Here is a 14,093-nt window from a genome sequence, read left to right as displayed (position 1 = left end):
GGAGGGCAGTTAGGGGCAATCGGTCTGGCAGAGGAGTGTTTAGGGGGTGGTCAGGCTGGCAGGCAGAATCGGTTAGGGGCAATCTGGCAGGCAGGCAGGCAGGCTAGCAGTTGGGAGCCAGCAGTCCTGGATTGTGAGAGGGATGTCCCAGATTGGAGAGGGTGCAGGCTGGGCTGCAGGACACCCCCCCCCGGGTGCATGAATTTCGTGCACCGGGTCTCTAGTATATTAATAAAAGGTTCAATACAGCAATAAAATATAACAATTATAAACATTTATGCACCTAATAACAAACCCTCAAAATATATGAAGTAAAAATGAACAGAATTGAAGGAAGAAAGTTCTACAAAAATAGGTGGAGACTTCCATACCCCACTCTCAGTAATGGATAGAACAACCAGACAGAAGGTAAGTAAGGAAATAAAGTACTGAACAACACAATAAACCAACTAAATCTAACACACATAAATGGACACTCTACCCAACAACAATAGAATACACATTTTTTAAGTGCACATAGGACATTCTCCAGGATAGACCCTGTTAGGCCACAAGTCAATTCTCAATAATTTTAAAAGAAATATATCTACAAAGTATCTTCAACTAAATGGGATGAAGTTAGAAATCAATAACAGAAAGAAAGCCAGAAATTCACAAATGTGTGGAAGTAATACCATACCACCAATAGGTCAATGTATTAGTCAGCTTAGGCTACCATAACAAAATACCACAGACTGAGTGGTTTAAGCAGCAGATATTTATTTCTCTAGTTCTGGAGTCTGGGAAGTCCACAATCCAGAGGCTAGTCAATTTAGTTCCTGGTAAAGATCTACTTCCTAACTTGCAGGCAACCAACCACCTTCTTGCTTATTCCTCACATGGCAGAGAGAGTTCAGGTTCCTCTTTCTCTTTTTATAGCATTAATCCCATCATGGAGCCCCACCCTCATGACCTCATCTAAACTTAATTGCCTCCCAAAGGCCCCATCTCCATCTACTACCACATTGGGAGGGTATGGCTTCAACATATGAATATGGGGGGTGACACATTCAGTCCATAACATTCTGCTCCTGGATCCCCTGAAAATCATAAATATATGCAAAATATATCTATTGCATCCCAAAATCTCAACCAATTGCAGCATCAACTCTAAAATCTAGTTTCATCTAAATATCTAAATCACAGGGATAGGGTGTGGTGTTGGGGAGAGATTAACTGGGGAACTTATATGCATGTATGCATAGCCCATGGGCACAGACAATGGTGTGGTGTAGGCTTGGGAGGGGTGGGTGCAGGGTGGAGGGGGTCAATGGGAAAACAACAACAACAACACACACACACATACACACACACACATACACACACACAAAAGGGGACATCTGTAATATTTTCAACAATAAAGGTAATTTTTTAAAATAAAATAAATATCTAAATCAGGTATGGGTGAGATACAAAGTATAATTTATCCTGAGGCAAAACTCCCCAGTGGTGAACCTGTGGAACCAGAAAAGTTACGCGCTTCAAATACAGTCATGGGACAGGCACAGGTAAATATTCCTGTTCTGAAGGGAGACATTGGAAGATAGGGGTGATGGTCCCAAAGCAAGTTCAAAACTTAGCAAGACAAATGTCATTAGATCTTAAGGATAGAGAATAATTCGCTTTGGTTTAATGCTCTGCTCTCTGGCCATTGGGTTGGTATCCTGCCTTCACAACCCACTGGGGTAAAATTTTACAGTTTATTTTTCCTTTGAAATTTGTTGACAATAATTTAATATACAAATAAATAAATTATTAATTGGGGTGTTAAATTTATGTTCATTAAAAAACTTTATAATTTGCCTGGCTCAATGGTTGAACATCAACTTATGAACTGGGAGGTGATGGTTCAATTTCTGGTCAGAGCATGTGCCTGGGTTGTTGGCTTGATCCCCAGTAGGGGGCATGCAGGAGGCAGCCAATCAATGATTCTCGTCATTGATGTTTCTATCTCTCCCTCCCTCTCCCTTCCTCTCTGAAATAAAAAAATAATTATTATTATAACTTTATCATTTTTAGCCCTAGCTGGTTTGGCTCAGTGGATGGAGCGTCAACTTGCTGACTCAAGGGTCCCAGGTTCGATTCCAGTCAAGGGCACATGCCCGGGTTGCAGGCTCAATCCCCAGTGGGAGGCGTGCAGGAGGCAGCTGATCAATGATTCTCTCTCATCATTGATGTTTCTATATCTCTCTCCCTCTCCCTTCCTCTCTAAAATCAATAAAAATATATTTTTAAAAAAACTTTATCATTTTTAAATATAATTAACTTTTGACTTTTTTTCCTTTATGAATCCTGCCTCAGTATCATTCATATAAATACTTGCACAACTTCAGCATTATAGGAATTTAGCAAGGAATGTTAATAATAACAACAGTATAATTACTAATAATCACTACCATTTATTGAGTATTTAATATGTATCTCTGCATACATTATTCTATTTAATCTTCACAACAGACCTTTGAAGTCATTATTGTTCTCATTCTATAGATCAGGAAGCTGAGGCTCAAGAAGACAAAGTAACTTGCCCATAATCATGAGACTTGCAATGTCGGAGCTGAGACTCAGTCATTTTGCCGCGCACAAACTCTGAACTTTGTAAACAGATAAATAGACCTGGGACCTCTTCCTGGCTCTGCTGTGCTAGCTGCTAGGTGTCTTACCTTGTGGTACTCTTCACCCCTCTGAGCCTTGATGTCATCTGTAAGTTTTGCTTAACAATAACTCCCTCATAGAGTTGTTGAGGGATTTAAATGGAAAATAAAAATAAAAATCCAACGTGCCTGGCACCTAGAGACAGTCATAGAAGAGAGTAGGCCACCTCTCTTCTTTGCTGGAGTAACTTAACCCTTTCCCTCCCGGCTCTCTGTTGAGGGGTGAGGTGGAGGGTGGAAGAGAAAGGGTAAAGCAGTGCCTGCAGGGAGGGGCAGAGCTGGCGATTCTAGGCCTTGCCCATCTAGGTGAGGAACAGAGTGAGGTGAAGCGCCACGTCTCTAAAAGAGACCCACCCTGGGAGGAACGCAGGTGCTTCCAACACAGGAGGTGAGGCATGCTTTTCCAGGTGTGGGAGGCTGGGGTGGGGCTGATCAGGGAGATCTCTCCACCGCTCAGAAGCAGCCACTCTTGCTTGTGAGGAGAGCCCTGTGAGGTTGCTGCTCATCTGCCAGCTCTCACCCTGTTGGCCCTGACACATACACAGAGACCATGGGGACCCTCGCGGGACACCTGTTGCCAGGGATTTGCTTCCTCTTCTTCTCACTCTACTACTCAGTGCTGGTGTCCTTGGCCCTGCTACGGGGACAGAGGTTTCTCAAGCTCCCTCTGCCCCCGAAGGAGAAGAGGGGACACAGGTGGAAGCCGGTCCCTGTGGAAGGAGTGGTGAAGGTCGTCATCAGCCTGGCTGGCATCTTGGCCGAGTTCTTCTACCCACCAGGAGTCAACCGGATGAAGATAGTAAACTGGGAAGACCCTCGGCGGCCGTTCGTGTTCTCCAACAACTGGCATCATATCACCATGTACGGGTTCTTCATGCTCAGCGGTGTGGTGGACATTGTGAGCCAGTCGTGCCAGGCACGGCAGAGTATGAAGCTGGAGCGGGCGGCCGAGGCCCTGGCCTTCTGCATCCTGGCACTGCTGATGATGGCACACATTGAGAACAAGAGCGCCCTGGAGATCCGTGTGCACATCCTGTTCATTGTGCCCACCTTCCTGGTCAGCCTGGTGCTCACCATCGAGGTCTGGGTCCCGGACCAGCCCCAACTCTGGGTGCTCAAGACCTGGTTGGGGCTGGTGTTGAGCACCTGGATGCTGCAGCTCTGCCTGGTGATGTACATCCCTCCCTCCGGGCAGTCCTGGCGATCAGAAAACCACGAGGACCTCGCTTTCCTCACCATCTTCTTCTGCTGGCACCTGGGCTTAGGGGCAGCCATACTGGCCACTGTCTATGGCATCTGCAGCCTCTGGCATCATCACTGCTCCTCCTGGACAGAGGCCTCAGGTGCCAAATACCAGCCATGCCCCACAGGCTACAGCAGTGACGAGCTGGAGAAACTCAGGGCAGGGGCCGAGCAGCAAGATGGCGGTGTCTAGGCTTAGGACCCGTCTTTGTGCTGGCCTTTTGTCATGAAAGTGTTGGAGATGCCCATTGTGTGCACAGCACGGAAATGCCCTGGGGTCTACAATGTGGCTCTCCATCACAGGACTCATCTTCCTTGTTCCTAAATAAACCTTCCAGCTCCTAGGAGTGCTTCCCTGTCCTCTCCAGGCCTGCCTCTTCCCTGTCTCCCTATTCAGGATGGTTCCTGGCCGTGGACTTCCATGAAGTGAGAACAAGGAGCAGTGCTTTTCTCTGACAGCTTTTGGGATCCAAGAGGAGAAAATGAAATGAGGAAATAGAGGGAGGTGGGGTGTTGCTGGGGGCTCAGAGAGAGTTCTCTCCAGATATCTGAGGCAAGGCTGACTGGCTGTGTGTGTGTGTGTGTGTGAGTGTGTGTGAGTGTGTGTGTGTGTGTGTGTGTGTGTGTGTGAGTGTGTGTGTGTGTGTGTGTGTGTGTGTACAGCTGAAAGGCTGCAATGTGTGACAGAGAGGGGTCCATTTTTGCAGAATGGTGAGGTCTTCTGTTTTCTTCATTTTTCTCTGTTTTTTATTCACACTATGTGTAGCAGGATGAAGAACTTGTGCTGTTGTTGTTTTGTTTAATCTCAACTAAATGGGGCTACTTCTACCTTCTAAGGGACTAAGGGATGAGGGGGAAGGGGTAGCAACCAATTTAGCAGAGGCTCATGTCTGGGGAGAAAGGAGGCAAGAGAGAAATTCCCAAAAGTGGTTGTGAGAAATGAGAATGATATTTACATAATTTTAACTTGTTTGGTTTTTGCTCTAATATAAAAAAAAACTCCATTGTTCCAACTTGTTCAGTAAAGTCTATGATACCTATGTGTCTTGCGTGAGTGATTCTAGGGTAAGATAAAAGAAAACGCCCAGATTTCAGTTGGTGGGAACAGAAGGGAAAGAATTGCCATGAAATGTGGGTGCCGATGAGCCCAGTGGTTCTGAAGATGCAGGAACTCTGAGCTGAGAGAGACCCTGAGAATGTCAGCGCCCTGGAATTTGCAGAAATTTTCATTCAGTGGAGCTTCTCCCAGAATGAGGACAGGGGGTGCCGGTAAATCATATACTCAGTGAAATACAGGAAAGCAAACTATATAAAAATACTTGTCTCTGGCTACAATTAGAAAGCCAGTGCTTCAAATAGCATGCGTGTGCTTCTGTCAGATGGATAAACCAGCACTCGGAAGTCTGAAGAGGCAGGAGGAAGGGAGGAGATGCTGTCCATAGCTGCGGAGAAAAGACCTAGAGAAAAGTGCCCACGCAGGAAGCAGCTGCATCCACCACCTCCCCTGCAGTCGGAAATGCTGTCCTCAGAGACTGAGCAGCTTCAGGAAATATAGAGAGGCGTTTGCATTTGCAGGGCTGCATGCTGTCATCTACAATGTCACTGGACACTCCCTAAAGAAACAGTGTGCAAGAGCCTGGAAACTCTGGGACAAGGGGTTGGGGCAGAGAAAGAGAAGGGATGGAAATGGGGCAAGGATCTGACAACACCCAGTGTCAGGGCTTAGAGGAGAGGGACACTCTGGATCTAGAGGAAGATAAACGTATCTTCCTCCAGCAGTTGGAACCCAGCCAGCCTCAGCTTCCCTCCCCAGCAAAGCAGAAACCACACCAAGGAGAGGTCAACACCCTCCTTTCGGTCCCTGCCCTTAAAACCCCAGAAGCAAAGCCAGATTGACCCTGAAGCCAGATAAAACTTGAGCTTCAGAGCCCCTCACTTTACATCTTCTGTCCAAAGCCCTGGGAGGAGCCATCACAAGGCATTCATATGATCACATATTACTGAAAATTGCAAAAGTGAGATATTTCTGTATTCCTTTTTCTAATTAAGGACCTCAAATTGTATAAATTTAAGATTGCATAAAACCTGCCATGCCCCACCCTGAAGGATTAAGACACATTTACTTTCAGGACGCCCGGCTAGTGTGGCTCAATCGTTGAACATCGACCTATGAACCAGGAAGTCACAGTTGGATTCCTGTCAGGGCACATGCCGGGATGGCGGGCTTGATCCCTGTTGGGGGCATGCAGGAGGCAGCCAATCAATGATTCTCTCTCATCATTTTGATATTCCTATTTCTGTCTCTGTCTCCTCTCCTCTTTGAAACCAATAAAATTATATTACAAGAAAAGGATGCCTTATGATAAATAAATCTCTTAGCCTATTAGTGGAACATTCTTTATTCAAGGATAATGTTAAGACTCTTCCTTCTTCAACTTGGAAACAAGAAACTTAAAATGCTAATAATGACACCATGTTCTGGCTGAAACCACCTACTAAACTTAAGTATAATCTCTGAGTCAACCACCGTAAATGAGTGTTATCAGATGTGAGGACAGATTTAATGAGGAGGAGTTAGAAGTGTAGAAGACTAATAGCTGGAGGCAAGAGGAAGTGATTTACAGAGGTGGATCCTGTTGATCATTTGTGCTGTGTGTGGGAATTTTGTCCTGCACCTATGGTCCTTGCCCAGTGTATTAGTCAAGGTTCTCCAGAGAAACAGAACCAATAGGATGTGAATAAGCAGAAATTTTAAGGAATTGGTTCATGAGATTGTGAGGGCTAACAAGTCCAAAATCTGAATCTGTAGGGCAGGCCAATAGGCCGGAGACCCAGGGAAGAGTTGAAGCTGCCACCTTGAGTCTAAAGGCAGTCTGGAAGCAGAATTCCTTTTTCCTCAAGGCACCGCAGTCTTTTCTTTTAAGGCCTCCAACTGATTGAATGAGGCCTACCTCCATTATGGAGGGTAATCTACTTAATCAACGTCTACTGATTTAAATGTTAATCACATCTTTAAAAATACCTTCACAGCAACATCTAACCTGATGCTTGACCAAGCAACTGGGTACCATGGCCTAGCCAAGTTAAGACATAAAATTAACCATCATACTCAGCATATTGGAACATGGCCACTCAAACATGATTTATGTCAATTGTGTTTGTCGTGACTTTTGGAGATCTTTCAAAATAATTATAGTAACTTCATTTTAAAGAAGCTTCATCATTATAGATTCCGATTGCATTGTAACGGTGACTGTATAATGTTACATGGACTTCTTTCCCTTCCTGTTCCTTCTAGGAGAGAGATAGAGTGATGGGTAGGCAGGTAGATGACACTAATTTTTAAAGATTAAAAAAAATAATACTTAAGAGGATTTGGGAGTATTATTCATGTAATACATTTCAGATATCTTAGAAAAATACTAAAAAGTATTTTGAAATCTACCATAATGCCCTTACCCAAAATTAATTACTTCCCAGAAGAACTATAAGGGTAGGATATTATTTTAATCACATAATAGATGATAGGATTTCTCTATCAGAGATGAGACTTTTCCTGGTAATGATGACTGATATGCTTGATGGTTAAGGTATGGGTGACTAAAGAGGTTTGGAGATGAAGAAATCCAGAACTAGGAATCTAGCATTGTGGGAAGGAAGTGAGTAAGGGTAATGGCATATCTGAGAAGATGGCAACCTTGGGCTGGAAGAGAACATCAGAAACCCTATCCTTAGTGAATTTGGGTGAGGAGTGAGGTCAGGAGACAACCGAAGGCATCAAGAAGAGATAGAAGACAGAAAATGTAAATAGCATGAGTTTTGAAGGAGGAAGTGGTCAAGGGTTAAGGAGAAACGGTAATACCTACCCTACAGAGGTATGATTAAAAGTAAATGAGGCACTACATATACAACACAATACAAAGTACGGTGTACAGTAGATGCTAATAAATATTAGTTTAAGAGACTGAATATACAAATGGGCAATGACCAGACCTTATATAAAAATAAAACTCTGACCCAAAATCTGTAGCAACCAGCCCAGGAAGCCAGCCTACTATCTACAAGTCAGACTTGTAGAGTTAGATAGCTATCTCAGGCAACCAGTCCAGGAAGCCAAGCAATAGTCCCTGTAACAGTTGGCTCCAAACGGACAGGACTCAGTTAATAACTAACAGCTTCCCTAATTTTTGTCCGTTCTTCCAACTTAGGACCAATCAAAGAAAGCTAATTATGCACCCCTAACCAATCCCATGGGCTAATCCACTTCTAGTTAGCCAGCCTACAGCTTCCCCATATTAATGGCTTCAATCAGGGCATACTTGATGCCTTCTCTTCTTTCCACTATGCAGCTTTTCCACTCCCCTGCCTGCCTTGAATCTTTGCCAAAAAGCAAATGATGGAGGTTGACTCCCTTGTTATACTCTGAATAGATAGCCCTTGCTTGTGTCCTTTGGTTGGTCTTTATTTATTTCTACATGTTCAATTTTTTTTTTATGCAGGCTGTTACTCAATATTTATTATCTACTATGTTCCAGACTCCATTCCAGTCCCTGAGAGCAATGAAGTGACCCAGATGCCAGGGTCCCTGTCTTCAAGCTGATTATTGTTCAACGGGAAAAGAAAGATAAACAAACAGCAAGCCAACTACAGTCTGAAAAGAGCTGTAAGAAGAGGCAGCTAAGCTGGACTTGGAATCCAGAAACACTTCCTAGAATAAAGATGTCTCTGTTACCAAATTCAAGGGGTTCCCTGCTTGGGGTGTTCTATTCAAGGACCAGACATGGTTGTCATTAGGTAGTTTTATTTACATCCAAAAGCTCTGTCTCTCCCAGGGAGGCTTAGACATTACGTATATACACTATTTGGTTAATTACATGTTGATTTCTTCTTGGCAGTTGGCTAATCTTATCCTATTGGATTTCCTTCATCAAGTTACAGCTACGTGTGCAAAATATTGGGCTACATTCTAATATTTAGCAAGAATAGTATTTAAGAAGAACCACCCAGACCTTGAAACCCTTATCCTATTTATCATCTCCATGGGGATCTAAAGGATCAGTATAGCCAGAGGAAGAAGGGTGGAGGAAATATTGGGGAGAGAAGAAAGGACCACGGGAACGTCCCTCAGTCACAGCATAACCATGGAAGGAAGTGAACGAAATAGGATAGTTGGACCTCAGTGTTTGAGCCTGGAATGGTGACACATGAAGGTGGAAAAGCAGACAAAGGTCAGATTCCTTCTAAGCCACAGGAAGGAATTTTGTGTTTACGCCGAAGCCAGCTATAATGATCGAATGCCCATTTTGGAAACATCACTCAGGCCTGGAGGAGGGCAAACCTGGAAGCAGGGAGACAAGTTAGGAAACTAGCAGGTGATGGTGGCTGGACGAGAAGAAAAGTGCATGGATTGGAGAGCTGATTTAGTGGTTCCTGACCAGAATGGCATAGCTGAAGGTCGGTAGGCTGAGAAAGGGGCCAAGGAGCTTGGGCAGCTGAGGAGAAAAGTAAATGCAATCACTGAGAAAACGAAAACCAGGACACAGGCTGGAGGAGAAGAGATGAATTCTGGGTGGAGATAGAAAGTTTGAGGTGTTGTTGTGGAAGTAGGTGGCTGTACAAGTCTGGGGCTCAAGAGAAAGGGATGGGTAGAGAGGGAAATCTAGGAGTCACAAATGGTCATCAAATCCATTTCTGGTCCCTCAGGGATGGATGAGCTCACCCAGGGAGAGGGTATAGGTACCACGTTTAACTGAGAAAAGGGAGAGAGGCACGTGTCAAGCAGACCATGAAAGAGCGGCCAGGGAGGTAGGAGGAAAACCAGGAAGTCATAGTAACACAGAAACCAAATATTGCTAAGGTACCAAGAAAGGGAGTAGGCCAGACACAAAGCTTTGTTTCTAATTCACGATTCCTCCTTCTTTCCCTTCCCCTCCCAGTGAAGGATGGCCCCCAGCACACTGGGAGGGAACTGACTTTCCCAAGACGAGTGGAACTGGTCCTGCATTGCTCCATCACGTTGCTGCCTGAAGGAAGTGCCTGTGTTGGTACCAGTCATGATGTAAAGCTGGATGGTGAAAGAATAGGAAGACATGAACGTGCTCAGGACTCAGGCTCCCCCCTGAATCGGCGAAGGGTTTTCCACTATCTCAGTAGAGTGGACCAGGGAAGTTCATTTGAGGACTACCATGAGCATTGTTCTAGTTCGATGTGTGTACTTTAGATAGGTAGCTGCCCAGTTCCACAGTCCCGGTTATTGGGTGCCTACCATACTGCAGGTGGAAACAAATCAAACTTCCTCATCTTCACTGGCCTGTGAGTACAAAAGGGACCACAGGAAGGACAGTGATCCCTATCTCAAGATCCTCCCACTCTTAAAGCCTCCCCCAGGTATCCCTCCAAGTCCCCACACACAAGTCTCCCTCTCACAATCTGTCTCTCTCTCTCCCCTCCCCTCCCCCCTCCTCCTTCTTTCCCTCTTAGGACACCTCCTCCCTCTCCCTCCTCCTGCTCCTCTTCCTCCTCTCTGTTTCTCACCCCTCCCCCACAACCACCTACAGCTCTGGGCCGCCTTCTGTCACCCCGCTGAATCCGGAGATCACCCATCTCCCTTCCTCGCTGCCTATGGTGTCCTTGGTAATGAGGCTGCTTTCTTCTCCACTTTGCAATTCTTGGAAGATACTGAGCAGAGCCAGGCTCAACCTGGAGAACGTCCTTCTCCCTGACCTGTGCACACACCCTCGATCCCCCCACCTCCCCTCCACCCCCCACTCACACACCCCGGGAGCCCACCGGTCTCCAGGGACGCAGCTCCCAAGAACCAGTCGGTGAGAGGCTGAGTGCGCCGAGCGCTCTCCTGCGGCAGCACCCTCCTGTCCTGCGAATCAACCCATCCGTCCTGTGTCCCAGGAAAGACTCTAGGAGCTAGAAACTGGGAGACTAGGGTGGGCAGAAACCCGACTTTTTTTTTTTTTTTTTTTTTTTTTTTGTACTTCTGATTGTGTTACCATGTAAAGAAAGAATGTGAGTAACGTGCTTGATATTTTTAAAATGAACTTTAGCCCTAGTCGGTTTGGCTCAGTGGGTAGGGCGTGGCCCACGGGCTGAAGGGTCTCGAGTTGGACTCCAGTCAAGGTTGCAGGCTCAATCCCCGGCCCTGGTTGGGGCACGTGCGGGGAGGCGACCCATTCTCTCACATCGTGTTTCTCTCTGTGTCTCTCCCCCTCAACTGCAGGGGAGGGCAGTTGGGGGCGACTGGGCCAGCAGGGGAGGGCAGTTGAGGGTGATTGGGTGATTTGCAAAGCCCCTTTACTATCTTAAAATTTCTATCTTTCACTTTCCCTAAAAATCCATGGGAAAATATCCCCAGGTGAGGATTCACAACAACAGCACATCTAAATCAAAAGTGCGCCCAGGGTACAGCACGAGCTGCAAAGCTGTGAGACTATGCGAGGAGCCCGGCCCTATCAGGCTGTGCCTGGCTGCGGCCGCCTGACTCCAGGCCACGCTCTTGTTTCAGGGTCTCTGGCCTGAGAACGGCGGGGGTGCCGGGGCCCCAAACCCCTGCAGGCTGTTCTCTCCCTTTGCGGGGGCTGGGGCGGAGGTCGTGAAATCAATCAGCGGAGAGCCCACCTCTGCCCAGGTCAAGGGGCTGCAGGGGCGCGGCCAGGGCCCTTGGATTTCACAGCACCTTCTGTTTGCGCCCACGCCCTGGGCGGCCCTCCCCGCGGCCTGGAAGAGGGCCCGGAGGAAGTGGGGGACCCGCCCTTCATAAGTCGCCTCTGTCCTCGGCGTCTCTCGTGCACAACAGCAGATTCGGGAGGCTGAACTTGAGCCTGGAAATAAGTGTCCCGCGTGGGTGCTCAGGATGAGGCCCCTGTGCCGTTGTGTGTCCTTGTCCCACCACCGCTGGGGTGAGGGCGGCACCCTTGGTATTCAGAAGTTCACACAACTGAGATGAGGAGGAGATGGATGAATCATGGATGGATGGATTCATCCAGTCAGTCATTCATGCAATAACTCTGTCTCTAGCGCCTTCTAGGCACTTGGGAGAAATCCGTGAACAAGGCACTGATCCTGGCCCTCACAGACCTGGGGTGGGAGGTCGTTGGAGACAAAATAATGAACTTGTAAGATCATTTATTGATGTTTAGCCATAAGTAATCTAAACCACCTCCTCCCACACACTATTAAAAGCAAGATTTCTTTGACGAATTGCTCTCCAGCATGCACGGAAGGAGCCAGCAGGTGCTCACTCAGGGAGGGTATGCCTACCTAAGCAGTATTTTTTTTTTTTTTCATTCATAAAACATCATTCATCTTAATCACTGGAGCTTCTCAGAATTTTCTAAATGCCCCTCTCCTTTTTTAGCAGCTAATTTTTGTAACGTTAGAAAGAGGGGCAGTTTCATTTCACGAGGTCATAACAACGCTTTTGCCCTTTGTTTAACACTCAGTTCTTGGCAGGACGGTGAGATGCCTCATGTGGCGACCATCAGTCAGAAGGAAAAGCTCACATCTGAACGGCAAATGGTAGGGATATATGAAGGTCCTACATGGGAATAGCAAGGTTTAATGCCCAGACAGTAGTGTCCAAAATGCCCAATTAATGGGGACATGTAAAACAACGACAAAAGGGATCAAATCCAGAGCACTGAAGGACAAGACTGACGCCTAGCACGCCCAGGCCAGTCATTATTTGCAAAGCAGAATGATTTGCGCTGTGCTTGGTTTGAGGACAATTTTGTGTGTGTGTGTCATTTGACATTACCTGCTCATTTATGTGGCACCCCATGCAAGGCCCACATTCACACACAGGGTTACATGCAGGCAAAACAACACACCATGATTTACCTGTGCACAGGGTCAAGTTCAGAAAATTTCTATCAAAACTAAAACTACCAAGTTCTACCAAACTCAATAACCACTTTCTATAATAAATACTTTGCAAAGCCCCTTTACTATCTTGAAATAAAATTTATAGGTAACATAATCTACCCATATACACAATTGCATGAACTATATATAGATACAGAAATAGATATCACTATAATAGTTGTTGATGCCTCCCAGCCAAAGACCCTCAGGAACACTGTGGTTGAACAAGTTGAATGCATTACTCATTGCAAAGAGGGAGAACATGCACTGGGAGAAAGGTGATAGGAAGGACTTTGGGATTTAAGTTTGTGTTAGGTGACTTTTGGGAGGGTTTATGGAAGTGGTGCTTAGCTTTCGAATGGATGCTGTCAAGAGGTGGGAATCCTATATAATAAAGAGGTAATATGCAAATTGACCATCACATCCTTGCACAAGATGGCCACCTCCATGTGGTCACAAGATGGCCAGCAGGGAAGGGCAGTTGTGGGCAATCAGGCCACCCCCATGTGGTCACAAGATGGCCAAAGAGGAGGGCAATTGGGGGTGATGAGGTCGGCAGGGGAGGGTAGTTGCGGGGGACCAGGCCGGCAGGTGAGGGCAGTTGTGGGGGACCAGGCCTGCAGGGGAGGGCAGTTGGGGGGAACCAGGCCTGCAGGGGAGGGCAGTTGGGGGCAACTGGGCCTGCAGGGGAGGGTAGTTGGGGGTGACTGGACCAGCAGGGGAGGGCAGTTGGGAGCAACTGGGCTGGCAGGGGAGGGCAGTTGGGGGCAATTGGGCTGGCAGGGGAGGGCAGTTGGGGGCAACCGGGCCAGCAGGGGAGGGCAGTTGAGGGCGATTGGGTCATCAGGGGAGGGCAGTTGAGGGTGATTGGGTCATCAGGGGAGGGCAGTTGGGGGCAATCGGGCCAGCGGGAAAGCAATTAGGCATCGATCAGGCTGGCAGGGGAGTGGTTAGGGGGTGATCAGGCTGGCAGGCAGAAGCGGTTAGGGGCAATCAGGCAGGCAGGCAGGCAAGTGGTTGGGAGCCAGCAGTCCCAGATTGTGAGAGGGATGTCTGACTACCGGTTATCCCCCAAGTGGTCCAGATTGGAGAGGATGCAGGCTGGGCTGAGGGACAACCACCTTCCCTCCCCCCCCTCCAGTGCACAAATTTCATGCACCAGGCCTCTAGTTGTTCTATAAATGGGTATTCTAATAAATGTAACCCAGAAGGGCAGACTAGAGCAAGGCTAAAGCTAGTGTTGTAAAGGAGCAGCAGTCACTTGTATTGGCCAAGATGGGGCAA

At 47.0% G+C, this 14,093-nt stretch overlaps 1 protein-coding gene across 1 annotated transcript; it reads left to right on the top strand.

Annotated features, from left to right (window-relative positions):
• Window positions 1-3,243: 3,243 nt before the first annotated feature.
• LOC307097405 (transmembrane epididymal protein 1A-like) lies at window positions 3,244-4,317 on the top strand (the record flags this gene model as incomplete). Its single annotated transcript, XM_079767432.1, has 1 exon — window positions 3,244-4,317. The coding sequence occupies one exon, from the start codon at window positions 3,244-3,246 to the stop codon at window positions 4,126-4,128; it is 885 nt and encodes a 294-aa protein (XP_079623558.1). The 3' UTR covers window positions 4,129-4,317.
• Between the last annotated feature and the right edge of the window lie 9,776 nt (window positions 4,318-14,093).

This window comes from Cnephaeus nilssonii (assembly GCF_951640355.1).
Source record: "Cnephaeus nilssonii genome assembly, chromosome: 3".
NCBI classification, from domain to species: domain Eukaryota; kingdom Metazoa; phylum Chordata; class Mammalia; order Chiroptera; family Vespertilionidae; genus Cnephaeus; species Cnephaeus nilssonii.
This window is presented reverse-complemented; position numbering and strand designations above follow the sequence as displayed.